At 42.3% G+C, this 27,894-nt stretch overlaps 1 protein-coding gene and 1 long non-coding RNA gene across 4 annotated transcripts in view; one reads left to right on the top strand and one right to left on the bottom strand.

The window, feature by feature from the left end:
- Positions 1–11,063, bottom strand: part of LOC130593856 (uncharacterized) — an 84,477-nt gene extending 73,414 nt beyond the window's left edge. For 2 of the 3 annotated variants that reach the window (XR_008970898.1, XR_008970896.1), the window contains exon 1: positions 10,331–11,057. This is a non-coding gene — a long non-coding RNA (uncharacterized LOC130593856). Of the gene's footprint in view, positions 1–10,330 lie in introns of all 3 variants that reach the window. The other variant, XR_008970897.1, reaches the window with a different exon arrangement.
- On the top strand, positions 360–26,604 carry LY86 (lymphocyte antigen 86). Its single transcript, XM_057399300.1, has 5 exons — positions 360–635; positions 14,499–14,585; positions 16,040–16,168; positions 22,911–22,963; positions 25,861–26,604. The coding sequence occupies exons 1-5, from the start codon at positions 515–517 to the stop codon at positions 25,954–25,956; spliced, it is 486 nt and encodes a 161-aa protein (XP_057255283.1). The 5' UTR covers positions 360–514; the 3' UTR covers positions 25,957–26,604.
- The last annotated feature ends 1,290 nt before the right edge of the window (positions 26,605–27,894 follow it).

Here is a 27,894-nt window from a genome sequence, read left to right as displayed (position 1 = left end):
GACACACTTGTTACTGAGAAGAGCATAGAAACCAAAGTGTCCATCTTGCAAAATTTGGTCTGACTTTGTGTGATTAAGATGGGGTGATTTGGATTGCAGTGTTTTGCAGCCAGAAGGGCAAATTAAGCCTGTCTGAAGCTTTGACCCAGATGCTTTGACTTCAAGAGAAGAAACTGGCAGCAAGAGAAAAACTAAACAGTTTGCTGCATTGTTCCAGCAGGCACAGAGGAACAGCTATGCTGTGCAGTAAGTAGGTATGATTGGCTCATTTGTCATTAGTTTAAACTAACATGAAGCAGAAAGCGGAAGTCTAAACACACGGAAATAGCACCTCCCAATTCTGATTAGCCTCTTGTTTATACCATGCTGTAGTACGGCTGCATTGGCTCACTTAACCCTTCTGCAGGCACGAATGTTGTAACTCCTGTCTCTCTTAGAAAAAGGAAGGAACACCTCCCTCCACAGAGGGTTAGCAAGAGACAGACAAATAATCCTGCAAACTACCACCACCACCATGAAGATATCAAATGTTCTTGTTCTCATCTTAGTCCTGCTTTACATCAGTGCCAGCACAGAATGGCCTACGCACACAGTCTGCAAAGAGGACAACTTGGAAATATATTACAAAAGCTGTGGTGAGATTTTTAAAATTTCCATTTTCCTTTTAGCTGGGCAACAAAGTTGTTCTTATGCAGTGAGAGATGGTTGTAATCCAGGCAGTGAACGGAAGGGCTATGCTCCCAAATGAGCACTGGGTTTCGCGGCTAGAATATTTTTAATCTTTCAAATACAGCTGGCTTGGTTGACACACACACAAATCTAACTGCATTTATATAGGAGATAATAAAGAGAAAATAATGTAACCTAATTCAGAATAATAAACAGCTGTCAAAAATCCAGTTTGTGTGAAAGAGATGACTACGATTTTGATCTCAAAGTTAGGTCAAATAAAAAGAGGAAGACCCTGGATCTTTATCTTTCTTTTTGCCCCAGGATGAAACAGATTCTTCAATGCACTGATCTATTGATTTCCTGATGTGCAGCAAGGCTGTGGTGATATGCTCTCTGTCCTCCTACTTGGAGTGACAAGGGACCCAGCATGACAGTGGGAGAAATTCATGTTCTCCACCATTGCCACTGTGCTTAGTGAGACTTCAGCAGCAGCACTTAACAGAGGCATTTCCCAGGGACCATAGGGTTTTGTTTCTTCTTTGAATCTGTAGAGAAGAAAAGGAGGAAGTGGCACTGGAATGACTGAAAATAAATTCACTGAATGGTGCTTGCTTTCCACCTCTTGCTTTGCTGGCCTTGTGCCTTTCCTATTGTGCTGATCTGCTTTACAACTGGGACAAAGGGAATTAGATTCACAGACGACTCATTCATTTTCTGCACGTGATGTGAAAAGCGATTCATAGCAATTGAGCACCCTAGAGTTTGTTTTTCCAATTCATCCTGATACAAAGGATTTCCCAGGGGGCTTTTTCTCGCTGGTAGATTTCATGCGGTTTTGCACACCCATTAAAATAAAGCCAGTGAGGGACAAGAGAAGCAAATAAATATTTGTAATGGCTTTCTTTACTGGCCTGCTCCCAGGAGACTAAAGTCAGGCTTCACGTATTATAAATAGGTATATTGCATTAGGAAAATATTTAATTAGATATTGAATACACGTTTCATTATTACCTTTATTTTAGTAAGAATTCATTGCATAAGTTAATTCTGTTCCCTGAACAGAAGGTCTCAGTTAACATGAGATGCCTTGACACAGAGGCACAAGCTACAGCTTGAGTCAATTCAAATGATGATGAAATTTATCTGCTGGGCACGTGTCAATCAGGCATTGCTTCTTACCATGCACACCAGTGACCTAGCTAACAAAATGCATTTGTTTAGAGCTTGTGTGTCACTTATTCTGATTTGCCACATGCAGAAAGTTAAAACGTACGTTCATTCAGGAGGAATTCACAGCTTCAGAAGCACAAGCCAGAGATCGTGCAGGTCAGGGCCCAACAATGAAAGAAGATTTCTGTTCTCCCGGGCAAAGCTATAGGAGATAAGATTACACAGACATGGAAATAATGCAAGAATTAAATCAGATTCCTGACTCCCTTACAGCTCTGGCAGGTTCAGTTGTGTCAACACTCCCAGCTTCTGTTAGTGTTCTGCCCTACCTTTTTCTAGAGGCTACCACACCTGCAGCATCAGACCAGGATGTACCATCTGCATCTCTGCTGATGCAGCTCATAGTCTGGTAGCTTCCAGAAAGCAGAAAAATACAAGGTGTTTTGGGCTGAGCCCAAAAACTCTACAGGTTGGGAGGATAAATCTGCATACACTACTCTCATTCCCTTCAGAGAAGGCATTGATCTTACTGAGCCTCCTGGCAAGCTCACAATATTGCCAAAGGTGCAGATCACCTTTTCAGGAATGGGGAAGCTTTGTCCCCACATCATTTCACTGTAAGCCACAAGTAGGTGGGCAGAACATAGCTTCATTCTTCAGCTATGGGTAGGTGGTGTCCCACCTATTGTTCTTAACCCAGGAGAGGACAGACAGGCTAATGCCTAGGTTTAACAAGACCCTTTGCCAACAAACCTCATGACAACTTTGCAATGTCAGCAAGCACAGAGTCAGTGCTAGGCAACTGACCATACTCTCTAGCTATTTCGGGGAAGACTGCTCCTCATTTGCCTCCAGGCTCAGAAATCCCCATGGTATTTCCTACTCACTGAAGATGCCAGAGGATGACATATTTTTGGGAATACAAGTGGCCACAGTGAGGTATCTAGGATGAAATCTTGGGTAAAGGATTTCCAGTTGGATCCAAGAGGGTCAGGATTTCACCTCTGATAGGCTCTATAGTAACTCCATAGAGAGTTACTATAAACTGGTATCAGTGAATCAGGGTTGAATCAAGTAAAATTTAAGGAAGTTGAGAGAATTTTTGCCAAGTACTTGACAACTTTATTTCTGGAGCTGAATGCCCTCTATCAACAGATTAATAGATCAGTCTGAGCACTTAAAAAGGAACTAAGTGTTCATTTTTAGTTTGCAGTTTATCAGATCCTCTCCTATAATGCAGTAAAAATCTGACTAAAGCCAAAAATATGAGCCAATATAACTGTGATAAATGTATCAGAGAAGCTTAGGTGGATAACTGAAGAGAGACAGATAAAGCACATTCCATACTTAGCCAGGAGCAAGTCCCAGTTCCCTGTTATAAGCACTTGCTCTAGCTGCATCCTGCCCCTATAGCGCGTAAGATACAGGCATGCATCAAGACCCCAGCCTCAGTCCATGTTCTGGATCCTATAGATCTGTCCCACCCAGACATGTCAGACTAAGCATTCAGTAACAAGGACACCAAAGTATGCATCAAAAGAAAGGGCTAAACAAAATGCTAGTAATCAATACAATGCACTTGTAAAAAACCCAAAGTAATCTGAAAAAAATCAGACAAAAATTCTCAGCAGCAAATCCATGGGGAGAAACTCAGGATGAAAGAAGTTTGGTCTAAAAGTGAAGCAAATAGACACTATGCTGCCTCCTTTATACAACCACAGGAGACATAACACCGAGACAGTCCATAAATAGCAAGACATTTCCCATCAGCGCCGCTCTTCCTCCAAGGAAGAAGTGACAAAAATGAAGGAAGATCTCAAATGACCATAAATCACTTTAGAAACCTGGGCAGGGGTCCCAAGATAAAAGCAACACAGGTTGACATCTCTGACTGAGAAGAGAGAACCATAATTGGCAAGTCTATGCAGAGACATGAAAAGAACCTGCTACACAAATGGCTGATTCCTATCCCTTTTAATTTCACAGTGATTTTTACAGTAATAACACTTTTGATCTTTCCAGCTACATTTTAAGAGGCAATTGTCTGAGAAGGGAAGGGCGGAAAGGCAGAGGCAGCAAAATGCCCCAAGCAGATTCTACTGTTATTTGAGTGTCAGGCATCCATCTCAAAGTGCAAAGTGCAATGCACTCAGAGACTACAAATTGTAACTCCTCTATGTGTCTACCAGCACCTGCTTCTATTATTCTACCTGCTATTCATGTAAGCCTAATTGTCTTAATTAGCTGTGAAAACATTCTCCCAATATAGTGTTCAAACGGGGCCCTCTTCATAGGCTAAAGCAGGTGATTGCTGCTGCAGACACATGGAAACTATTTTCCAACTATTTTTACAGCTCTTTCTTGAAATGTTAGTTGGGCCTACATAAAAACAGCATTTCAGAACGTCTGTTTTTGTTTTGACCAGCAAACCCAAACCAGCATGCTCAGTGATTAATAAACTTTACTTTTAGATTAGGACCTCAGATTTCAGCAGTACCTGGTGCTTGAAACTGTATGTTTCTTGACAGTGCAGAAAAGGTTACTGATACAGCAGAAGGTTCTTAGAAAGGTTCTTAGAAAGGGTCTGGAGAGCAACAACCATTAATGACTTTGTCTTCTGTGTGAGAGTAAATAACAAGGAATTTTGGGGAGATCTTCAGGAGAATCAAGCTAGTAGTATTTGAAGATGACATCTTGAGCAATACTCGTTGGGCTTTATAAAACACTGTTCAGACACGGGATTTTTTACTATCAGACAAACATTTCCCAATTCACGTCTGACTTCGATAGCTTTTTCTGCTTTTTCCATCTGAAGCAAGGTTAACAGCCATTAGGTGAACTTTCAGAAGGAGCAATCAATCTGTATTAAACTCCAGAACCTAATATGTAAACAGTGCAGCCAGTTTCAAGTTTTATATCTGCATATCCACAGATTAAAAAATGTAATAAGTTTAGGGATACGGGTAACAATTTGCTTTATTTAACATCTTCTGCTACACAAAGAAGCAGGGCCCTCTGGTCATCTAGAGAATTATTTTTACTTGCCAATGTCTCCTCCTAAGCAGAGCAAAGAAAGACTCAACTTACATCCACTGAGCTCCATGACTGCTTGCATAGCTCTATGTCACGCTTCCAGCAGGGTAATTTCTGTAAAGCTTTTTTCTGCCCTACATTGGTACAGTAGGAGAGCAGCACTGCCCACTTCAGTATGAGCTTGCACTGGATTGCACTTACAGGTAGAGAAACTCTCATTTGTGTGGCTTTTCTTTAAACTTGTGAGCACAGGTTTGATTTTCCATTAAAATGGCACCTTAAAGTCGCCAAGGTTATTATGGTACAGAACTTGCTCTGGTCAGATACCACAGTATAGATACCTTCCTTTTAAACATTGCTTTGAGGGAACTGTTTGTGCTTGAAAAATGAAAGAAGAAAAAGTAGAAACTGGTTAGATTGCAATCTTCTGATGATCTGTCTGTCCATGCTGAAAAGCTGCAGTCTTACTCCCCCCCCACACGCACACACTCAGCCCATCATATCCTTCTTCCTACATACTGAGAAATCAAATATTCTATTTATCTTAAAATCCTCTTGTTTCTCTTTTAAAAAATAGACCTGTAACACCCATCCCTGCTCAATCAGCAATACCAACTTGTAAACAGTCCCACTAAATTGTTATCATTGCAGCGCGAATTTTACAGCATATCACTTTGTTTTCTATGTCAACCAATATTATTAGGCCTTTTTCTCCCTGGTCACACACTTATATCCTTTATTTAAAGGTTACAAGTAATCCAATAGCTTCAGCTGGCAAAGAAATGTCTGCAAAGAAAATCTCACCTCGTGCTTCTTCAAGGCAAATGTTCCTTAGACACTTGGTAAAAGAAGGTTCTTTTTCCATTATTCTTTGGGTTTTTTTTGGCAGAAAGATTGAGCCAGATGCTTCTCTTGAACTTATTTATTTCCCTCAAGCAGTCTCCAGCAATTGCTTCTGCTTCTAAATTATTTAAAGCCACACGACATCAACTGCCATCTGATCTTTTGTTGCATAGATCACTAATGGGCAAACAATCAAAGAGCTTAAGAATTCCACTTGAAAACATTTTTATGCTGTTTGCTTGCTCTGTCCAAGCCATCTTAGTGCCATAGCCTTGATGCAGAATTCATCTGCTATATCTCACTTACTCCAGGGGAAAGGCCAGATGTTGACACGCATATTTCTAGCACCAGATCCTAACAAACAGCAGCTATCATTAGAATGAAGGTACCATAGATCTGAGTGCACATACAAATCTTCTTTTAAAATTTTGGTCCCTCCATGAATTAAAACTACCTCATCTATTTCATTCTCTGATTCACTAGAGAGGATTAAAACCTTCTTTTCCTATGTGACTTCTTACTGATGGTTCTGATTTCATTTTACCTCTTCTTTTAGAGAAGGGAGAGTATTTATTAAGCTTTAAAATGTAAATGGTAAAGAGGAGAAGGAGACAATTTCATACCTCCAAGGTAATATGGCAAAAACATTAGGTTCAGCATCTAGACTTTGAACCATTTAGCAAAATCAATATTAATGCTTTCACTGAGACTAGTAGTGGAGAGAATTAACCTTGGCTGAACTTTTCCCACCATGTTTTAAATTTTCCCATATAATTTACTTCTCAGAGGTTTTCTCATAGCGCCAATTTCTTCACCAAATCAATGAAGGTCCTGCATTGTGGACTGCAAAACAGGGTTGTTTATGTGTGGCAGCCCCTCCTGCTTATCTCCAGATGCTAAATCTAAACTAGTAGATATATTTTCCACCTATGACTTCTGCCACATCTTCAGTTGTTGTGGCCACTAAGTCACCAAGGTATTACAAGCAGGAGGAGTAATGGCCCCTGCTTCTTCCCTTTACAAACAAATAGGAGAGGCACACCTAGAAAAATGTATATTGCATTACAGTCCAGAAGTACTGTGGGCAAGGCAGAACTGTCATTTGCTGCTGCATGCTGAATGTGAGCCTTTATGGAGGGAGCAGTCTAATATATATGAAACAGGTGAGTCACAGCTGCATTAACACTTTGATAAAAACTTGAGATTAGCTCCTGTATTTCATAAAGTAGAAATTATCAAAAGGCACATTCATTGCATAAAGTCAGGAGCAAGAACAAACCACAATTGCTTGTAAGTGTTCCAATGTAAAGCTTTCTGAGTAATCATATGAAAAAATTGCTAGATTTCCTTGACAATGCCACATCATCTCATCTAGAGCTGTCATCAAAGCCTCAAAAATGGAACCTACAACGCTTACAGTTTACCAAAGAAAAGAGGCCTGTGTCAGGTTTTTGCAGCCATTTAACATCCATCAGCAAAAATATCCCAAATAATTTAAGAATAATTAACACACCTCAGAAAAATGCAAAAACTACTTTAACATTACTATGTGCTCATGTCACTGCACCGACTTCAAGGAGGCTTAGGCAGCCTAAAACTAGGGAGGAACAATGACCATCAGGGACAAGACATTCAAATCCATGGTACAGAACCACCACATACCAAATCCAAAGCCTTTGATCTGTCCCAGATGCTACTTTAAAACTCAGGAGAACTTTGAGCTGTGAAAAGCCAGGACCTTGAAAGCTACCACAAATTAATCCAATGCACCAGGTTCCTCTTCAGCTGAAGATGGATGGCTCCTGTCAGATAATCCAGCTGTGATCGGGCAGACAGGAACCCAGCTAGTTTCCTCTGCAGAGCAAGCATGCCATTCCAATGACAGTGCACTGCCATGCTCCTGTGGTGGATTTCAACCCATCCTGGGAAAATGGGAACATTTAGCCCATTTGTATGCTGCTGTTACTGTTCTGTATAATCAGTGGTAAAGCCTGCTATCCCAGAGCATGGCATGTGTCTAACAGCGGGGCAGTTTCTAGCAATGTTTGGTTCTATTTCTGACACAAGTGTACAAGTCTGTTATGAATCCCCAGTCATACTGGCAAGCACTGATATCCAAAATATCTATCTCAAGTAGAGCACTATAAAGAATGATTATTTTTTTTTTTAAACAAAAAGCAACAAAATCCCCACAACACATAGAGAGAAGAGACAGATCTGATTAAGAATACAGGCAGTTACTATATGCATCTTACTCATGTAGGGCATGGTGTTTACTTACCCACAGAACTGAAGAACAAAGACTTTCTATCTCTAATACGCTCCCTGCTGGGCCCAAATTAATGCAGGATTTTCTTGCTACACTGCTGTAGCTGTAGCCTGCCCTGCCTGCCTGTCTCTCTCAAGCTAACTAGGACAAATCAGGATTATCAAACACAAATAAAGATCTGTATGTGCTATCTCTCAAAGCTGGCATCTTTCAGTTTTGTCTTCTCAAACAGGCTCAGACAAAGATTTGTCATACCACACAAAGCACAGAAACCCCCCTTTCCAAATACCACTGCTGGCAAAAGCAATGAACCTTCAGACTCTGGGGCTCCCCTTGAGCCCTGGCAAACAGCTCTAACAAGCCTGCTGCCAAGAAACATGGTTCAGGCAGGAAAAGGCAAGGGGACTGAGGTCAAGCCTTCTGCAAGGCTGTTTTGTGCATGCTGGTGGCACTCATCCCCAGACATAGCCCTCCATCTGCAGAGAGCCCCTCAGACCTGCTGTCTTTACAAGGGCTTCCTCCAGCTCATCACACTGAACAGCTCCTTGTCCAGGCCACCAGTAGCTCCAGGAAAATCTCTTCCTCTCTTCTCCATCTGCCACACCTCATGCTCTTTGCTCACAGGCTGAGCCCTCCATCACATATCTGCTCCTCACACGCTGTACCTACTACTGCAGTCAGTGCCCCAGCAACATGTTTGGAGAAACTATCGGCCTTCTGAGTTAGTGAATATCTGCAAATTTGGACACTGGCTATACTCAGCAATGACTTTTATTTGAATAGCAAGAGGCAAAATCTTCATCCTTTCTTTAAACTAATTCTGCAAGATGTTAGAGTCGTCTTGCTCCAAAACTAGGGCCATAAACACCAGCCAGCAATGCCCATACCCTAGTCTGACCAAGCAGCATATAATTGCCCTTTGCATTACCAGTGTTCAATATCCTTGAGAGCAGAGTGGAAATCATTTAAATATTGCACAAATACTTTTTTAAACCATATTTTAAGTTTATTCTGCTAGTGTTCTGGGTTTTTTTTAGCTTATAGATGATACCGAGACCAAATCTTCAGGCTTCCCTCTACAGCCGTGTAAGTTTTATCAGAAAGGAAGCAGAGTTATTCACTCAATTGGACATCTCCAAAAGCTTCAGGTTTAAGCAGACCTCAGAGACTATAAGTTGATAGGGGAAAGGGGAATTCTCACAGTCTGTACCCCCAGGACATTAAGGATATGTGAACTCTAATCTTCCTATTCATCCACCTCCACACTGCCTAATCAATCCAGAAAGGTACAGGCGATAAAAGATGTCATGACCCCTGCAAGGGAGGTCAGAGTGTCTTTCTAAACTAGGCAAAAGCCTGGAGCTGATCATATCCAAGGTGAGCATCCTGAGATAAAGCATCCTCATGAGAAGCTAGGAACAGCCAATATGAGTCTTAAAATTTGTGTGACTTGAGTCTTAAAATTTGAGTGACCTTAAAAGCAAGTCACTCTGCTTTTCCCAGAATGGCGCATAGTGAATGCAGGCCCAAAGGGAAGTTCATTAAACTGAAGGTGCTCAGTGAAATTTAGATGCACAACTGAAAACTGCTAATTCACCTGATGCTTCTTCCTCAGTGCCTTATAAGTAGATTCCAGTGTCAAATATAACCTTGAGCATTCAGGTTAATTTATTTAAACAGACATTAAAGGAAATTGTTAAGTGAATGCATGAAGTCTGAGATACCAAACAGTTCCTCATTCTTTCCCTCTCCTTTCATCACCTTGAATGTTATAAGGACTAATGATTTAATTTTATTAAGAGCTTTGAAGGTGAGAAGTGTTGGGTAATTACTAAATATGCTTCTTCCTTGTTCTAATTTCCAGCTCCTCTAGCACCAGTCTATCCTTGTTTGACCCTAGCCAAGTGCAGCTATGTCATTACCTTCAATTCTATGGCTTATTTTCTCCCAAAAGTGTTATTTTGAAACACCCAGAGCTTACCAGTTTGGAGAGTCTTCTCACACTGCAGGACTAACTTATATGGTCTCCTACAGGCAAAGCTTCCCTGCTTATTGCTCCTTTAACTCATACCACTGGTTTTCACGCTCATATGGAGACCACATGATTTTCAAGCAGATTCAGATGAGAGTAAAGCCAGTAGAGGATAGTTAACAAGGTGTGGGGAGGGAGAGAGAAGAATAAGAGACAGAGGATGTTGTACACCAGCCCAGCAAAATTCCTGTAACAGATGCTTCCCATCTGCCCGTGTAATACCGTTTCTGTAATGCCCAGTTAGTCATGTAGCAGCTCAGGCTCTGAGGGACATATTCCCTGTGGGTTAGCACACTATCGTTTCCAGCTACCTGCTTCATCTTCCTGCTGGACATCACCTCCCAGAGCACAGAAGGCTGTGGGGTGTGAAGGCAGCCCCAGCTCACAGTCCTGTGGCTTGGTGCACATCCACGTTCAGCAGGAGCTTGAGCTGGTGCACCCAGAACTGCAGTAACTGAGGCATCAATGTGTGTTCCCATCTGTTGTTCCTGTTACCAGGGTAATAATCTCCATCAAAGGTACAAGGCTTGAAGCTGGGAGGGTCACTTAGATACATGACTGTAAATGTGTTTGAGCTAAGTTACCTATGAACCTTCTGCCAAGAGCAGGAAAAGAAACCCTAGGAAGAAATGTTCAGGAATTTGTTGGAGCTTTCAGGATGTACCGCACACATCTGCTCAGTCTTCTAGAAAAGCCCATCCAAATTCATTGCTGTGAGCACTCCGCAATAGTAAGCCAGGCTGAAGCCTTGCACTATGGTGCCGCTACAGGTCATGTGCAAGGAGAACCACATACCAAGCCAACATAGCCATAAATCTTCATTAGGATACTTGGGTAAGGGTGAAATGGGAGGTGGGATGCATGGGGTCAGCTGGCACTATGCCATGTAAGAGGCGATCCGTGGCAAGATACCAGGCATTGTCCCAAACTTACATCTCACAAAGCAGGTCTCTACTGCAGAAGCCAGTTTCAGTGGGAGCTGTACGTTCAGCACTAGATACAGTTGAAAGCTCAGCATCAGCCACAGCACCAAGTTCAAATAACAGGTCTAAGAGATCTGAAAGTTCACCGATGATTTACAAAAGCCTCTTTCTCAGAGCAGTTACCTGAAAGATTTAGAGCTGGCTACAGAGAAACTTGAGACAAAACACTGCTCCCAGGCACCTTCATGTTAGCTCTAACATTATGTTGCAGCCCCAGCCCTTCTCACTAGAAACACAAGGACAAAAAAAATGCCCTTTCCTTTCCCTTCCCCCCCCCCCAAGCAGATTTTTCACTGATAAACCTCAGCATGTTTGCAAAATTTCCAGCAACATTGTGAGTGTTGGTGATATATCAAAGCCGAACTGGAAAAGCAGAACTCTGCAACCAGTTGAAGAGTTTCTAGCTTTAATTATGGAAGAGGGAGCAGATTGAAGGGAGTGGGTGGAGGGAAGTCTGGGAACATACAGTACTGTGCACTATGAAACGTTGCAGGGAAGAGGAAGGCTGAAGGGCAGCCCCACGTATTTTAGAGATTTAACAGTAAATGTTATTGCTCTGCACATGTGAAAGACATAACATGTATTTTTTTTCCAGTCTAACCAGCTCAATTCATATTGAGGCAAACAAGGAAGAATAAGTATTAAACCTCCATAAGAGACACACAATGACTCACAGTTGTGTATCTGAGATGAAACAAAAATGGCAGTTGCCTCGAGTTGCCTTTGCCACACAAGGGACTCCTCAACGTTTAAAGCAAAAGATGGGTACGGCACACTACCTTAGTCCACAGCGCACAGCTGAATATACAGACACCTTCACTTATCAAATGGTTAAAAAGAAATCACTATTTTATTTAATTTCCTTTTTGCAGGAACCTTTCTGCCTACATTGTTTAGAATCCAGACCCCCTGGCACCATTGCTTTAGCAACACTGCCATCCTTTCAATTGATTTCAGCAGGAGGCCCCACACACATCACAATATCTAAGATGTTGGATTGCAAAGTCATAGCCTGAATTTCCACAGGGAGATGGTCAGAAAATTAATTGGTGTTCCTTTTGCCAGTGGAAAAGTTTACATTTCTCAGCACCAGAGTTACAACACAAAATCCAAGTGCTCTAATTCACAAATTCTGCTGTAATTTCTCATGTAAGTTCTTCCGCGCTCTCTTCCTCTCTGGGGAACAGGCAACACTTCTCTGAATACACCAAAGTCCTACGCTGCATCACTAGCAGTAGAAAACACCCATGGCTACAATGCACCATGAAATATGTCGTCTGACAAAAGAGCTCAATCCATAGAAAAGAAACCCAAAACATACCACACACACAAAACCCCAAACGCAATAGGCATGAGACATCCAAACTAAAACAACCCAGAGGTCAGGTTCATTGTAAGAACCCCATGCTTTCCAGAGAAGCTTGGTTTCTTGAGCATCCCCTTTCCATCCAAACAGATATTGATGACAATGAACTAAAAATTGAACTCCTCGCCCTAATACCATGATTTAATTTGTTGACTAAAGCACAGTCTAGTCTCTTTGAAAAGAGAAAAAGCATCGTATATGATGCAGTGCCATTTGTGACCATAGCTGTCTTTGGAAATCATGGACCTGACCAGTTATTGACAACCAGCACTGTTTGTAGGCATCAATGCCCAAATTTCTCAGAATCTGAGCAAGTGCTTCCTGGAGCTTATCACTGTACCACACACAAAACAGAAACAAGAGGGGCTCTTGCAGAAGTCCAGAGGAAAGCAGAAACCAAGCCCTGCGAGGTGGTAGACACCAGAGGGGAAGCAGGCGTAACGGTCCAGGAGAAAAGAGAAGTTTGACATGCTTTCCATCTGGAGCAGGAAACTGCTCTCCTACCCGATTGCAACAGCTTCTGAAGCTGCAATAACAAAACGAGAACTGACAAGAATATGGAAATGGAGGAAAGACAACCCTCTGACTCTTGTCACACTTGAGCAGATAAACAACTGCAGGCACTAACTCTTTGTCCCAAACAGATCATGCAGATGCAGAGGCTGCTTTAGTGGTGTGAAGAACAAAATCCATCAAGGGACACAGCTGTGGAAAATACCAGTGCTTTTTATCTCCCTCCTTTAAACAGTGATTTTAATTTAACAGACCTTAAGACTCAAGAGCTCCTTTTGGACCACAGTGATAATCCATATGCCTGCAGAGCCTGGCTTAAAGTCCCAGCTTCTCCCAGCACTTTATTTCATGCTCCCCTCTAAGTCACCCAGGACTGCTCTCTGCTAGGTGCTACAGCTGTTGGGCACTGCTGGAAAAACAGGATCAGACTACAGAGATGCTAGGTCAGCCCCAGTGTCACAGAGACATTCGTGACGAGTTACACCACAGCAAAGAAAAATTCTCCCAACCTATTATTTTCTATTCAGCGAGAAGATTACCTCAAGCAACAATAACTTAAAACCAGAATTCTATTCCCAAGTCCGTGCAAATGGGGGAGACTACAGCTATTTCTGCACTTGCCACAGTCTCTTCTCTGGTTTCCACAAAGAAGAAAGTTGGATGCACAGACTGGCTGGAAAGCCACCATGAGGGACAAACCTATGCCTAATTTAAGCCGTAAAGCTCAGGATGATATGTTTCCAAACTGGCAAAATCCTTCTCCTCCAACCATGGTTCTGGAACACTTTCACATGCCTTTGGTTGTGGGAGCAGAACTGTTAGTTGTCACTGCTGCCTGTCACCAGACAGTGACACCTTAGCAAGCCTCCAGGCATAGCATAGAGACTCATGAAGGCTAGCAAGGAAAAAGGTAGAAGTGAGGGGAAAGCAATTTTGTTTGTACAAGAGTTTTGGAGCTTGATGTGGATAAATGGATAGTGTAGGAATTAGTAAGAGCCACATTCATATCAGTCATGGGCTGTAGGGCTTCCCTTTGACTACAGTCTCTCAGAAAGGGAGAAGAAATGTAGAATATTTCCTGGGTTATAAATATCACATGATGGTGGACCCAGCATGAAATACTGCAGGATCTCAGTTACACATTTTATTTTAATCCTTGGACTTCTCATCCCACTTCAGGATTCAGTTTTGCAATCAGCCTCACCAAGCCATCTTGCGATACTAATGAATTAAAACCCATCATCATAACCAATTGCTCATCAGTGCTGTGGAAGGAAGAGTGATCCAAGATCTCGGGAAGAGCAGACGTGCTAAGTCTTCACTGCTGAATGAGTACTAACTATCCACCACTGCGGAGAATTTGCCTTCCCTGAACTTGGCTCTTTTTCACCACACAGTAGGTTTTAGCCATATATACGCTATCATCTGAACATGCTTCAGATTGAAGTGGCAGGAAGGAGAGAAGTAGTTATTAAGCACGGGGTATGGGAGCTTTGAGCACATCTTGGAGATTTTTAAGGAATATGAAATCTGGTATTTACAATACTTCCATATTTTATCGCTGTCTTCTATACAGTCAGTATCTCATTAAAAATGCAAATTTCTGTGTCCAAACAGATCCCCACCAAGATTTTGCTTTCAGCATTGACCATTGTTCTGATGTCTCAACCCACACCTTTAACATCAGAGCTGCAATCTTGCTAAGTAAGTAAATTGGTATTTTCTCACACCATAAACATGTACCTCATGTGTGAGTGCTGGTATTAAGCAAGCAAGGGTGACAACCTCCTATGAAACAGGAAAGGGCTTCATGTCTGAGAAGCTTCAAAACCTGTGCAGGGCTACAGAAATGTCAGTTCTGATATCAGCTTGGTCTTAGACTATGTATGTCACTCCAACCAAGTCATATCAGCCCTCAGCCTCTATTCCTCTCCTACCCTTCATTAGTACATATGGATACCCAAGGTGGGGGGTGCTCTAAAGCTTGTCTTCACAGCCAAATCTTCTGGGGAGCATCTTGCTGAACGAGACAGCTACAGCAGCCACAGTCTCATGGCAGCACCAGCAGTGCTCACTAAATTGTCAGGGCTGACCCTTGCAGGTGGGAGACTGAAGGAACTCCCACAGAGCAAGGTGGAGACATCTCTCTGTCCCACCTGGGCATGCGAGAAGGATGCTAGGAGAGTGCTGGGGAAGCATTAGCCTGAGGCAACACAGTCATGCCATCAGCTCGGCACCTGTGCTAGCTGAAATTATACCCTTCAGCACTTGACTGATCAGCAGTAAAAGGTCAAAAGCAGAACTGCATTTGAGATAATGGGCTGGGTGTGCAAGTTAGTATTAGCCATAGCTTGCTTTGTGACCCTTGCACAGGAAAGCCACCTTTTTGCAACCCCGTTGGCCTCATCAAGAACCTCTACTACCAGAGCATAAATATGAGAGCACTGCTGTATGCTCCTAGTGCTGAAAGTAAGTTTACATGCCAAGTGTCTTTTAGCACTGGGAATGCTTCCTTGCATACAAAAGTTCTCCCTCCTGTGAGACATGCTGCCCTTTTGCCTAGGAGCAGCAGTTTTCAGGTGGCTGCAAAGTTAAGCATGCCTGCAAAATCACATTACAGGCATTTGCAAATACTTTACCAACTCAGACTACAGAATCTCCCTCTAAATCCAGTACCCTCACTGGGTATCTGTGTTAGGAAGCCAGGCACAAGCAGGAAAGCTCCCATCACTGCCAGGCTGCTATGCTGGTCCCTGACGCAGGTTTGGCTCAAACACAGGTTTGAGCTATTTTCCCAGGCAGCAGGTACAGGCCACAGGCTGCTCCCAGGGGTCCACTGGACATGGTGCCTCTGCTAATTAGAGTAAGAAATTTAGATGTGAAGTCACTAGATTTATGATGCAAATTGGCCTCAAAGTTAGAGAAAGGTCATGGGTGCATTTATTAAAAATAAAGATATATGCTATTATGTCCCTCCATATACCTTAAGGGACTTAGGGACCTGTTCCTGAAGCATGGATTTCCATGTATTAGGAGTCCTTAGTGAAGACATTCAATGGCTTAAACAGCAGGGGAAAAGAATACAAACTTTAAAAATAAAGTATTAAACCTGTTTACCCTTGCACTTTCTCCAAGCTCTCCTTCTGTTTTGTGTGTAGGACACAGCATCAAGGAACTGTATGTCAAGCTTAACCTCATCGTAAATGGGAAGACAGTCTTAACCTACTCCGAGACGCTTTGTGAGCCGGGTCTTTCTAAGCTTATTTTCTGTGGAAAGAAGAAAGGAGGTAATTTAGGTAGCACTAAGTGTTTGATGGCTACTGAATACTCTAAGCAGGATGCACCCGCTGTGCTGTTGAACTCACCGATACATCGTAATGTTCTGTTTACTCCAACAGCATGTTAATGGATGACAGAAACACAGTAGGACAGAGACATTTTAATTTCAGAAGCTGTTTTTTTCCCCTAACCTGCTTGCTTTTCTTTTAATCACAGAATATTACATGCACATGGGATTTCAAGTCCATAAAAAGTAACTGTGGTAATGTGGCCCCATCCAACAGCACAGAGGTTCATAAGCCCTATTTATAGCCACATGGTTGTCATGTGAGCAAGAAGTATGACAAAAATAAAAGCCAGTTCTAGAAAATAAATGGCTGAGCAAACAAACAAGCCATTCTGAACATGTTCTTTACTATTAAGCAAGTAACACTTCCTGTCCTTAAAGGCAGTTCTTAACTCACTTTAGGAGAAATTATGCTTGAATAAGGATATTGGGATCAAAATACTATTTTATACTATCTATGGTTTGCATCTTGTTTCTGCTCAACACATGCCTATGCAGCAGTCAGATGATTTCAGTTCATGCCAGTAAAACTGCCAATTGATGCAGACTTGCACTAGTTGGTTTACAGTGGTAATAGCTGCCCCCCAAAAGCAGGCATCTTTGGTCCCATGTGAACCTGGGCACCTCGCGGTCCTGTCTGCCATGACACAGGTAGTGAAAAGGTAGTTATGGTATGTCTGGAAAAGCTATAGTCATCCCTCTGGACTGTAATATCCACGTATCTTAAATGGTTATTTTGAATTCCCTCTTACATCATGATCATCTCTTTAGGCTGATTTTAAAATAAAGAGGTAGAGCTTCAGGGAAGTTTCAGAGTTGTTAGAGCATCAGTTAGTTTCAGAAGCTCTGCTTTCCCTTCACTGACTTGCATCTCCATCCTGATAGTGCTGCAATAATTCATGTGCAAGGGCTATGAGTTTAAAAACCATTCACAGAACTGCTGCTAAGACAGCCCCTGGAAAATTACTAAGAAATTTCAGAGAGCATAGAAATATCACAGAGAATAATAGAGAAATGCTGCATGAGCAACCAATTATGTAAATCCTGTAAGCCAGATAGACAAAAAATTAAATTCAGAGATTTCTTCAATTGTGTATTGAGTTACAAGAGGGAAAAAACCACCCACAGGCCTACTGAAAAACTGTCTTATTCTGGTGAAGTACTAAATAACATCCTTTAGAGAATACATTAAGGAGAAGTAGAGTCAGTCCTGAGCTGAGCACAAACTGGTATTCACGCATTAAGCCACAAAGCCAAAGCCTCCTGGGGTTTCCAAGTCCCTTAATCTTAAACTGACAGGTGATTGTTTCTACTAATTGAGGTACATTATGATATAAAGCCATAGTTGGTGGTTTAAATAATACTATATATCTTCATTTAGAAGCATGCCTCAGTTAGTGCAAGGACCTCTGCCGCACACTTTAATACATGACCTTTTGTTCAGTAGCTGTTTTTATTTAGCGATTAAGCCACAGCAGGAAAGAACTAAACTTTCTCAGACTAAGGTTCAAACTCAAAATGTGGTATTTTTTAATTACATGACATTTGATTCTAACCTATGTTTTAGGACACAGAAATCAGCTGAAGGCCAATATGAGGCAGTTCAGCACAGCCACACTTGACCATATTGGCACAGCTCTAAATCTGACCTAATAACTATGCAGAAAGGACAATATTGTGAATGGCCAAGTATGCAGCCTAGCAAAGGTACAGAGGAGCAGATAGCCTTTTCAACTGAAGCTTTTCATGCCGAGCCCCTTTTTCCATGTAATACGGGCAACATTTCCAACATCTGGTTAGACCTAACCCAAGTTTAAATATAGTTCCACACAGCATTTGCTTGCCTTCCACAAGGAGGCCAAGTATTTCCTGTTCCTCCCCTTCCCAAAGTGAGACAGAACATAGCTCTGCTACAGGCTTTATTGGTCCACTCAGCCATGTGGACAAGTAGAGCAGAATTTGGAAGGAAAAGAGACTTCTAAGAGCCGGATGTAAGAGTCTTTGGTGTTTGGGGTTGTTTTATTTTTCTTTGCTCTCCTATAATCCTACACTTTTACCGTGACTGGAAATACTTTAGGGGACTTGATATAGCTGGAAGTTTAACGTTCATCATAACCATGTAGTATTTACTATTTATGTTACACAAAATTCACATCTGGCACTCCTAAATAGGATTCCAGGATCTTTTTCTTTGAGCTATATGCCTGTTGTAAAGTTGTTAGCTCAAAGGTTGCAAGGAAATGGGCTGCTGCCCATTTTAGAGCAACAACAAAACTGCTAAGTTCTGAGGTATAACATGAACTCAGGTCTTTCTCTTTTTTTAGTAGAAGGATCTGGTTATTCCCCATTTCCTCCAAAGGAAAAGGTTACATAAGATCTAACAGATTTCCCAACACAATCACCAAAATCAGAGAAAAAGACCTGGCAGGGTAATATTTAGCAATGTGCCAACCACAACTTGCAGGCTTATACAAAGCTTCCTGACAAAAAGATAGCTGCATCCTTTGCAAGTCCGCAAGTTTTCTTTCAGGCTCCACTGATAAAGGCACCATCAGAGCACTTGCACAATTCCTTGTGCATACTCCCAAACCATGGAGAACCACCCCCTGTGCTTGCCAACTCCATTCTTTGCATTATTGCCTCTTTTGGCAAGTGCTACAGTGAGCAAGTTTCTAAACTAGCATTTGTGAATAGAAGTAAAGAACATAACATGAATTACAGAACTGGGTATCACATTGAGAGTTCAGGTACATGTTTCTGAGAAAGCCGCTACACCACAAAACCAGGTCTTTGGGCTGACATGCAATCCCTTTCATCTCATTTCTTCCTCCTCAGTAAAAAGAGAGAGAATGTTTCTCACCTGGCTATGTATTTATGTACATTTTTCTCACTCATCTATACAGATATAGCTGGCAGTTACTCGGATCATCCCTACATGCCTTAAACTCAGAGAAGTTGTGTCAGTTGCATGGGTGCAAGATCGTGTCCTAGAACAACTCCAACATGGAGCATTTAAGTTCTAAAAAGATTTAAAACAGAAAAAGGAAGAGGTGGGTGCAGATGTACAGGGCCTTTATATAGTACAAGAGTGTGAGAACGTATAAAAATTTTCAGTGCAGGGAAGATTTGAGAAAGAGGAGTGAGAATTTCATTATAGGTGTTTTGTCAGGAATGAGAGGCATCTTCACGATAAATGATAACCAGTAACTTGAAGTAATCCTCAGTAAGTTTTTTTACACATTTGAAAGCTCTGCTTCAGATTGGAAACTACTAGAGGCCTGCTCACCTGCAGGGAAAGGGACTGAAGTTATTTTCGGCAGAAACAACAGTGAAAAGCTGTTACAATAAATACAACATCATCACCTTGAAACAGTGGTACACTAGAAATATTTTCCAGCATGCTCTACAGAAATCAGCTTCAGTTAAGTCTTTAATAAAAAGGTCTGAAAATAGAAGGTGGATTGAAAGCCTATCATTGATGACAACATGCTTGACAGATATCATAACTTACCAACAGACTAATAAAGACATATGAGAATTTTTAATTGGAAAAATTCACTCATGTTTTATGCTGTTCCCAATGTCTGTACATTTTTTTGCAGCTACATCTGGGTTTGCTCCAAAAAGAAACCACAGAATTTTTTCAATGAGCTTGGCTCAGTGTTTGTGACAGTTGCACTTACTGCAGCAGATGTGTTCATCCTCTTTCAATGGAGGATTATAAAAATGTATGACTACATGGATAAAAATGTATATGAAAGATGCTGTGATAAACTACAGTCCTTAAAGCCTTGGAGGATGTTTACACTTCTGGAATTATAGCAGAAATCCTCATGTGAGAGGAACATTGAACAGGCTTTGAAAAGCCTGATGCAGCCAGCATAGGTACTGAGCAGGTTGCCATGGTCTGAAGTGAATATGAATAAGATTCAGCAGATCTATGCATCCATATTGTTTCCTGGCAAGTCTCAAGTAGCTGAAAATGAAAACTGCCCTTGGTTTCCCCTTGGGACATACTTTCAAAACAGCAGAGTCCTTCCCCTGCCCCCTTCATTGTTGAGGCAAGGTTGAAAAGTCTCTCTGAAGGTCATTTAGTCCAGCTCCCACGTACTTCACCCAGGACCATCTACAGCTGGTTGCCCAGGACCATGTCCAGGTGGGGCTTTTTAATACATCCAAGCGTGGACACTCCACATCCTCTCTGAGCAACCTGTGCCAGAGCTCAGTTACTCTTATAGTAGGGTGAAACCTACTGAGCTTCAATTTGTGCCTACTCCTTCTTGTCCTGTCACTGGGCACCACTGGGAAGAGCCTGGCTCTGTCCTCTTTACATCCTCTCTTCAGGTGTTTGTACATATTGATAGGCTTTCCCCTAATCCTTCTGTTCTTTAGGCTAAACAGTCCCAGCTCCCACAGATTTTTCTCCTTGAAGAGATGCTGCAGTCACTAAAAGATAGTACAGCCCATGAGAGCAATTCCATTGATGAGTGAGCAAAGGCATAGCTACCACACATCAGGGAAACTATGGAAGACTTCCCAGAGAGGGCTGGAGCAGAGCCCCAAGACTGCATCTATCTAGCTCTGATGTAATTGTTACTTTGTCACAGCAAAACAGGGGGGAAAAATAGCTTCTACCTACACTCAAGGAGAGAGATTAGCATTGCCATCATTTCAGAAGCAAATTTATGGCCTGACGACTCCTACTTCATTTTAAAATATAGGCTTTGCAGAGCTTGAATGCTGCATCTGTATGTTTAGATTCTGGATGGCTTTCTGACGGTGTAGGTGAGTCTGATGAACCGCATGATCCAAGAGTTTTCCCCACATCCCTGTGGAGAAGGACTTTGGGGAAGGGTGACTGTTCACAGCCCAGGGTCCTCTCCACTCTCCTCTGCTGCCATGCAGGATTTTCTAGACTTAGAGTTGATTGAAGGAGAAATAGTCAAAGAAGGCTCTCTACTGAAAGAGAGGACACATTGCATGGTCCACACCACCCTGAGGAGGCAGCTCACAGTATGGCTTAGCACACATCAACACATACAGCTCAAGTCCCACGGAGGACACTCATCACCCAGATCATGCAGTTTGCAATGCCTTTAACTCCCATTTAGACTCTATTAAAGTTGTGAGCTGAGAAGTGGGCTGCTCTGTATTTTTAAAATTCTTGAGTCACTGCTCTCTGCAGTGAAGATGTGTCAGACTCCAGGGCTCTGCTTCATGCCCAGAAGCAAGCAGCAGTGGTGACTGCTCTTTGAAAAGACTTCTTGGTGGACAGGTGAAATAGCCAGGGACACAGAGAGGAACGAGTACTGCAGCAGAGCTGATCAGTTTGAGAGTTACAAACCAAAACATTCTGTTCTCCATTTTGGCATTAGGTTTTTCAGGGCAACACTGAGAGAAGTTCAGCATCTTCTCCACCTCCCAGGATCATCAGAGCATTTAATAAACTCATCATTAATGCAAAGGTGTAGAACATAGGTGATGTCTCAGGTTTCTCCTATTCTTTTCCTGCTTCTTTCTTACAGTTATGATTCTTTCATACATGTTTGCTACAAGGCACTAACATTTCATAGCATGTGTAAGGAAGACTTTCTGTGGACTCTGTTCCAAGTCAAATACCAACTGCACGGTGGGATGGACCACATGACACAAAAATGTTGTTACAAACATTTTATCCACTCTTTCACATGAAACAATTTAAACCAGCACAGCGAGACTGGACTAAAACAACTCTCTAGAAGCGACAGGCATCAGTACACCAGCACATAGTCATATAAACACGAAACACTCCTCTGTCACTGTCAAAGTAAAGACTGTTCCACGACACCTACAAAAGAGAATTCTTAAACAGTTCTTAGACTTTTCCACAACTTGTGGAGGGCAAGTTGTGCAAGAAATTCTGAAATACTGTAACATCTACCAATTTTATTTTCAGTCAAGTCTGCACAGTTTAGCCCAGTAAGCTATGAAAAAAAGTAGGAGGAACTGCAGAACAGCTTGCTAATTCTGTCCATTAATGCCAAAGTTGCCCTTTCTTCCACAGCAAAGAGCAAGCACGCCTTGCTGTTAGGGAGATGAGGATTGGAAGCTGGAGCTCCTGGGCTCTATTCCAGTCACCAACACAACTTGTGATGGCTTTAGCACATCATATAACTTATCGGTGAAAGCTCCCTCAGCAGCGAGACAGACATGTTTTTATTACTTCATGGTCACGTTCAGCAAGCAGTCAGAAGTCCACACCTACAGAAACACTCAGCTCAAATTGTTTTTAATTAAAGTTACCAAAACAGTACCGTTCCATTATTGCAGATGCAGGAGGTTAATAGATCATGCTAAAGGACTTATTTCTGGCAATTCCCCCTCCCCTTTCATTTCCTCATTTGTGGGATTCATGCTGAAATGGGAACACCCACCTGGTTGGGCAAAGCTATGCTCCCTGCTCCACTCAGGGGCTGCAGGTTCTCCTTGAGCCCAGGCTCAGCCCTGCTTTCTCCATAAGGCAGCACACGTCCTGATGTTTCCTCAGGAGGGCTGTTACAAGGCTCTATAGAGCACTTTGCAGTTCCATAACACTTGTCACTGGAGCACTTTGAAGCACTATTACAAAAAAGCATCTACGATCAGCTGCTTGTTTCCTTCACGTGCTGCATGTCTAACCACCTACCACCATTTCTGCTTTTCAGAGCACCTCTACTATGAGGGACCAGTCACACTGGGCATCAAAGAAATCCCACAGGTAAGTTCTCCCAAGCAGAGGGGCTTTCCGGATGAGGTATAATCAGAGGACTACCAGCAATCACATCAGCATATTCCAAGCTCCCCCAGACTGCACACTGGATCTGATAGTGTTTACATGACTAATCCTTTTTAATATGAAATTAAGTTGGCTTTGCTTAAAGCATTATGGAGAGATAGACAGGTTTTCTTAGGATAGCAGTCCCCTCTGCCAGCACTAAGTCATGCAGCCATACTGTTCTTTAGTAGGCTCCCCCTCTGTTTCTCTTAAAATAGCAAGAAAAGCAGCAGCTCCAGGAGACTCCTGAGAGACCAAGGCTGCAATTCAGCTCACTCCTTAGTGGGCTGAACAATTTGGAGAAGCTCATTCATCCTCACTAGCTATGAAGGTAATTTATTCAACTGTTGTAATTGTATGAGTTCCACTGAGCATATATGGTGTTAGATACAGGGACAGAGGTCTTCTAGGTTGCAATTGGAAGTACAAGTTTATTAGGCCAGGAACACTTTCTCTAGACTTACAGAGTCTTAAAATAATAAGATAATTTTTTAGGAAGGTAAGAAAATGAGCAGTACTCTAGTCACTGCTCTGAATTTCCTGGCCATCCGTTACAGAAGGTCTTTACAACCAACTTTCTCCATGCTGAATTAAGTCTTCTTCTAGAAGGTCAACCAAATCACACTGCAAAGCAGAGATGTCTCAAAACATTTAATGCACCAGAATCTCTTAACTGGGCACAACATGAAGCCATATTTGACCAGTAAATAACAAAGAATTTTTAGCCACATGCCTGAAGAGACTAGACTGAAGGGGAAAAGGCAAGATCTGGATCATCGAGGTATCTGAGCACATGGTGAAGGAAGCATCACAGCCACTACTGCAAATGCACACAGTTCAGGTGGTCAGTCACACACTCCTTAGGTTTACTCCCACAAGAGAAGCACAGCTTGAGCTCTCAGTTCAGCAGCAGACATAAAACCTATGTCAGAGCCTCAGACATGAGGTCTGGGGCCTGCTCTGCACTGGATTGGTTTAGGTGCAGGAAAAGACAACAGGATCAGAACAAGGATATAGAACAAGGACATTGAGTCCAAGAGAGCCTGGCTTGCCAAGGCTGGAAGAGGTGATAACAAGGATATCTGGCTTTTTGGGTGGATTGAGCCTTTCATAACAGCTACTTTCTCATATGTCTCAGTCTTCCTTGGTGATAATAGCAACCACAACCTTCACTTTCCAAAGCTTTCACGCAGGGAGCTGGGGCCCCTCATGCAGGCTGTTATCCTACCCTTACCAGCCTGCTTCCCTAAAGGCTACGCCTAAAGATGCTGTGTTGAGCAAAACCTTTTGATCTCTCACACCAGAGTGCCCAAGCTCATATCAGTCAGCATCATGGTCCAGGAGCATCTTTGCTAACATACCAAGGCCTTAGACAAACAAAGGCATAGGTCTTTAGACCAAGAGAAATCCCTAGAAACATCCACAGAGACCAATAAAACTCCAGTTCTGGGTAAATTAGCTGAACTTGGAGCCAGGAATTCTAAGACTGTTCACAATCCTCTTTTAATAACAATTTTTACCCATGAGCAAAAAATTATTCTGGAGGAGAAATAAAAAAATCTAAATCACTAATGAGCAATGGAAATGAGTTATTATAAACTCCCTTCCATGAATAAAACTAGAAGCTTTTGGGGAATTAACATATTTGTGAGAAAGGGAATAGGAAACCTTTTTTGTTAATTAATCAGTCAGGCAAATAACACAATCCTTCCATGCCAGCAATAAGGAGTTATCCCAAGCATTAATCATCTTCTGCTCATTGTGAAAAGCAGCCTCATCTGAGCAGCATGATGGGCATTTGCACAGTTTGCACAGCAATTACAAGGCTGTATTCTCATGAGCATGTTGCTATTGGGCCTCTCTTTAAATTTGGATGTTACATTTGAGCCTCTCTGTCAGGACACAGGCCACTTATTGCTTTAGAAATCCCATGGTAAAAGGCAAATGCCAAAAAACCTGACTCACTCGAACTGTGTCTCTTTCCATTCCGCAACCAGAAGAGTTCTGAGCAGGGCAAGAGCTTTCTGTGGTTCAAAGCCAGAAGGCCACTGCTGCCAAGCTCTTCTCCCTCAGGTTTTGCTCCCCTCCATACTCCAGAAAAAACAGAAAGAAATGCTGCAGTGCCAGTAATCTAGAGGGAATGACATCTAGTTCACCTCTTCTCCAGGAGTTTAATAAGCTTTGTTACCTTCTCTGCCTAGTGCTGCTACTTCTCCAAGTGTCTGGAAAGAGCAGTTTTGACCAATACAGAAAACCCATAGTTTCAAGTTGAGATTTTTTTGCACTGCAACAATAAAATGTTCTCCCCAAGTAGTAATTTTAACTACACAATTTGAAATTAAACTACCTCTTGTTTTATTATATAGGAATTCATTACAGATTGAGTCATCTATACACACGTATCCCCCAAGCTCATAAATGTTATATTGATAACAGTGTACGCACTGAACAATAAGATCCAAGGAAGAGAAGTGCCAGACAGAACACCTCTTTCCCTTAAGTTACTAAACAGCACAGGCCGTATTGTGCTTGATCATAAGAAACATGAAAAATTACACAGATCTGAAATGAATTTTTATGCATCAAAACATTTTGTTCCCCTTGCACTGTTTTAATTTTGAACTTGTGCTGTCAGCATTGACATCCCTGATGACATTATTTTGGCAGAAAATATGGGCAAGTCCTTTACGAGTTCTGAAACATTTGGACAGGAAATGTTTTGGGGAAACTGGATTGGGAAAGTGTTATTCTGTTTCCAGGAAGAGGGCTCCCTCACAGAAACAGCAGCAGTCATAAACTATTGATGGACTAATCTCTTGCTTTGTGTCTGTCTCATACAGGGAGATTACGCTATTTCAGCAGAGCTGACTAATGAAGACCAAGACACTGTCGCTTGTGCCTATGTTACAGTGAAAAATTATTTAGATTATTATTAGCAACAAGCCGATTTCATGAGAGCTACCAAAGCTATTCAAGCCGAGTGAGCTGCTTGCATGCCACTGTGATTCTGAAGGAAATAATCCCCACGTGGTGGTTCGGATGCTATTCCTCTTCATAATTCACTATTTTCAAGATGTGACTAGACCCCCTAGTGGTAATTTTCCTCTCTAAATGCACACTGTAGCCTACTTTTTCCTTCCAATATATACAGCTGCAAGTAGAAAGTATCCGATATCAACATTCTCATCTTGGGATGAAAATAGCGTGAGGCAGAACAGGCAAGAGCCTAAACTTCTCTTTTTTTCCTCAGTAAATTATGGAGATATCATTTCTAACAGGCTGAAGATGACTTTCATTTTTATCACATATCATGCAGTTACAGCACTCAACAGTTTCAATCTTCTCCAGAGCCTGTCTGGAGCTTCCACTAGTATAGATTTTGTTATACCACAGAACAAAGACCACATAGTATGAACATGGATTTTTCCCAGTGATCCATGCCCTGTTACCAGATTCACATCACTCAAGTCTTCTGGGGTCTACCCAGAATTTCACTCTTTAATGTCTTTTAAGTGACATGTGAATCATTCTGCCATGTGTTACGTGCTCTTCTTGCTTCTCAATAAATTCATAATGAATAGAAATTTTCTTATTTTTCCTCATGGTTCTAGATCTATCCAAAGCTTAGAGTAGCGAAAAACAGGAGGGGAGAAGAGATTGAGGGAAACAAGCTACATGAGCAGTTCAATATGAAATATCAGACATGTTGACAAACATTTTATGCTAGCAGAGGACAAAGTGTTCCTTGCTTTGAGCATGAAGCCCCAGGAGAAGTAAACACTAATTACACTCCCAGGTGCAGCACATCCCCAAACCCTCTCATTCCAGGAGCCTTTGCAGCTGGCATAACTGATGGGTAGGTGGATAACCAAGCACAGGGCAGGACATACGAATAGGATTTTGGCCTGGAGAGTATGGACACCTGTTTGGGAGACTTGTAGTGTAGGGGGAGGATCAGGAGTAGGGTTGAGATCTAATCCGGAAAGGTATGGGCAGGAATCAGAGCCACAGGAGCGTTCTGCAGCTGAGCACAGGCTTGTGAAGGATGGTAGTGAGCATTGGGCTGCATGCCTCCTCTGGGAGAGGTTCAACATGTACAACTAAGGCATCTGTGGCTCACAGCTGGCCACACAGGAGCTCTGACACATGGCCTCCATCCTGCACGCCCACATGCTGCAGTTCAAACAAATTCCTGAGCAGCGAGAGCATCTCTGCTGCACAGATGACCAAACTGCAGAGCAGCCAACAGCTAGTGGCAAGGGAGCGGCCCTCGTTTCCCTTCCATGCAGCTAAATTCTCGCCTGCCATCCCAGCAAAGGCAAGCAAGTCTATGAGGCCCTGACTCACATGAGGGAGGCTTACCACTGTTGAACAGGGACCAGCAAGTGCCACAGAATGGGATACAGCATGTTTAACATACTGCTGTTTCAGCCCATTTCCATTACGCCCTGTTTTGGAAGCAGCTCATCCAAGTCACCACCATTGCCGTGTTTTAGCTCTTCATAACTCATGAGAGCATCACAAAACATAAGCAAGCTCAGTTTTTCTCCTTAGGTCAGTAGCTCTTCAGACTCACCTCTCCCCATGTTGTATCAGAAAAGCCATACCTTGAGAAGAAGCTAACAAAACTGCATTCAACAGCAGCACAGGCACAAGTGTCCACTTGCTCAGCTCTGCTCCACCGCAACCACACAACAAAAGCATGACTAAAATCCAAATTCCTGCCACCAAGCTTCTTGGTCTGTTATCTGATGAAACACTCGCCAGACGAAAAACAAACCCATGCTAGTTTAAGCACTTCTACTTGAAATCAATTCCATAGTAGTCAAGATCCACTTAGCCAAATTTTCCAGGCTCCTTATGCCCTGGACAAC

This window comes from Pezoporus wallicus, unplaced genomic scaffold, assembly GCF_028554395.1.
Source record: "Pezoporus wallicus isolate ANWC-B61680 ecotype Strahan unplaced genomic scaffold, APGP_CSIRO_Pwel_v1 contig_818, whole genome shotgun sequence".
Classification (NCBI taxonomy): Eukaryota; Metazoa; Chordata; class Aves; order Psittaciformes; family Psittacidae; genus Pezoporus; species Pezoporus wallicus.
Note: the sequence above shows the minus strand (reverse complement) of the source record. Positions and strands in the feature narration are given on the sequence as shown.

What these genes read in the sequence shown, in the direction of transcription:
- LY86 (XM_057399300.1), top strand. Translation starts at nt 515, where the DNA reads ATGAAGATATCAAATGTTCTTGTTCTCATCTTAGTCCTGCTTTACATC. An exon ending in CAGAGCTGCAATCTTGCTAA is followed by an intron (nt 14,586 to 16,039) that starts GTAAGTAAATTG and finishes TTTTGTGTGTAG; the next exon opens with GACACAGCATCAAGGAACTG. An exon ending in GCATCAAAGAAATCCCACAG is followed by an intron (nt 22,964 to 25,860) that starts GTAAGTTCTCCC and finishes TGTCTCATACAG; the next exon opens with GGAGATTACGCTATTTCAGC.